Raw genomic sequence first — 1,735 nt, 5'->3', positions numbered from 1 at the left:
CCGCCGGCGGGGGCGCGCGCCACCTCCCGGCGGGGCCCCCTCCCTCCGCTTCCGGCGGAGGCCCCGCCCTCCCCCGCTCCCGCTTCCGGCAGAGGCCCCGCCCCTCCGCCACTGCCGTAATGGCGGCGGGACTGTGCCGAGCTTTCGGAGCGCTCCTGTTGTCGGCCGCGCCGCTCCGTACCCGGTTCTCCGTTCCGCCGCTTTTTTTTCCTCCGTCCGGTGTGGCGGGGGGAGTGCTGGCGGCTGCCCGCCGCGGGCTGGGCGGTTCGGTGCCTCGCTGTACCACCAACCCCCTGTGGAAGTGCCGGGTCAAGTATACGGTGCGGCCGGTGGGCATGAAGAAAACGGGTGGCCGAGACCACACAGGTGAGCGGGCGGCCCGGTGCCGGTGGGGACGGGAACGGGGGTGAGTTCCGACTGTAGCCGTTCCCTGAATCCCGCAGGCCGCATCCGCGTGCGGGGGATCGGCGGGGGACACAAGCGACGGTACCGAATGATCGATTTCCAGCGGCTTCGTTACGAGGAGGGGGCCCCACCGGAGCCCTTCACCGAGAAGGTCATCCACGTCCGCTACGACCCTTGCAGGTGAGTACGGAGGACGGGCTCAGCCCCGGGCCCACGGTGACACCCAACCCACCGTGGATTCCCCGTGCAGGTCAGCCGATATCGCGCTGGTGGCCGGCGGCAACCGAAAACGCTGGATCATCGCCACGGAGAACATGCAGCCGGGGGACATCATCAAGAACTCCTCTCACATCGGCAGGATGGCAGGTACGTGCCAGGACCGGGGGTGGCCCTGACGGGGACCCGCTGGCCGCTCGTTGCCCAGCCGGCCAACCGCTCGTTGCCCGGCTCATCGGTTTTTTTTGTCTTCCAGTATTGGCCAACGAAGGGGACGCTTACCCGCTGGGGGCTCTGCCCATCGGCACGCTGATCTGCAACTTGGAGAGCCACCCGGGGAAGGGAGCGCAGTATATCCGAGCAGCCGGTGCGTCTCCGGGCGAAGGAACCGCTGTTTGTAGCTGCATTTGGCTTAGCGCAGACGGAGAGGAGAGCTCCGGGTGACCGGGAGCGGCTCTCCTCCCTTCTCCCCGTGTTAGGGTGCAAACCAACCCTCCGGAGCGGCGGGAGCTGTTCTGTCTGTCCTGTCGCTTCCTCGAGGTCCTGTCTTCAGGAAGAAGTGTCGCACAAAGGGCGGTGGCAGCGGGGGTTTTTGGGGAATTCCCAGCACGGGGATGGGCTTGCCACGGGGTGAGATGCTTTGTCCTGCTGCTCGGGGCAGCTGCCTCCTCTTCTCTCGCCCGCTGCAGGGACTTGTGGGGTGCTGCTGAGGAAAGTGAACGGGACGGCCATTGTGCAGCTGCCCTCCAAGAGGCACATGCAGGTAAAGGAGCCGCGCCGTCCCTGACGTGACCGCCTGGGCCTGCAGCCGCACGTCCCCAGGGAGGCCTGCAGCTCTTCTTTTGTCCCCAAAGGTGCTGGAGACCTGCGTGGCCACGGTGGGTCGCGTGTCCAACGTCGACCACAACAAACGGGTGATCGGGAAGGCGGGCCGGAACCGGTGGCTGGGCAAGCGCCCGCACACGGGCTTGTGGCATCGCAAGGGCGGCTGGGCCGGACGCAAGATCAAGCCTCTCCCACCCATGAAAAGCTACGTCAACCTGCCGCGGGTCACAGCACAGGATTGACGCCGGGTGGGGGGGCCAATAAAGCGTTCTCCATGCCACCGCTGTCG

General features: G+C 67.1%; 1 protein-coding gene across 2 annotated transcripts; it reads left to right on the top strand.

Annotated features, from left to right (window-relative positions):
- Positions 1-78: 78 nt before the first annotated feature.
- On the top strand, positions 79-1,726 carry MRPL2 (mitochondrial ribosomal protein L2). Of its 2 annotated transcripts, none has more exons than XM_049833434.1 (6): positions 79-366; positions 444-585; positions 656-771; positions 878-988; positions 1,311-1,384; positions 1,476-1,726. In XM_049833434.1, the coding sequence occupies exons 1-6, from the start codon at positions 120-122 to the stop codon at positions 1,686-1,688; spliced, it is 903 nt and encodes a 300-aa protein (XP_049689391.1). In that variant the 5' UTR covers positions 79-119; the 3' UTR covers positions 1,689-1,726. The 2 variants fall into 2 exon arrangements, with proteins under 2 accessions (XP_049689391.1, XP_049689389.1); XM_049833432.1 differs by having other exon boundaries at positions 257-366; positions 424-585.
- Positions 1,727-1,735: the final 9 nt, after the last annotated feature.

The sequence above is a fragment of the Accipiter gentilis genome, chromosome 30, assembly GCF_929443795.1.
Source record: "Accipiter gentilis chromosome 30, bAccGen1.1, whole genome shotgun sequence".
Lineage (NCBI taxonomy): Eukaryota > Metazoa > Chordata > Aves > Accipitriformes > Accipitridae > Astur > Astur gentilis.
This window is presented reverse-complemented; position numbering and strand designations above follow the sequence as displayed.

Bases quoted from the DNA above. Each gene is read 5' to 3' on its own strand.
- MRPL2 (XM_049833434.1), top strand. From the start codon at position 120: ATGGCGGCGGGACTGTGCCGAGCTTTCGGAGCGCTCCTGTTGTCGGCC. The intron at 367-443 runs GTGAGCGGGCGG...TGAATCCCGCAG, and splicing joins GGGTGGCCGAGACCACACAG to GCCGCATCCGCGTGCGGGGG. The intron at 1,385-1,475 runs GTAAAGGAGCCG...TTGTCCCCAAAG, and splicing joins CCTCCAAGAGGCACATGCAG to GTGCTGGAGACCTGCGTGGC.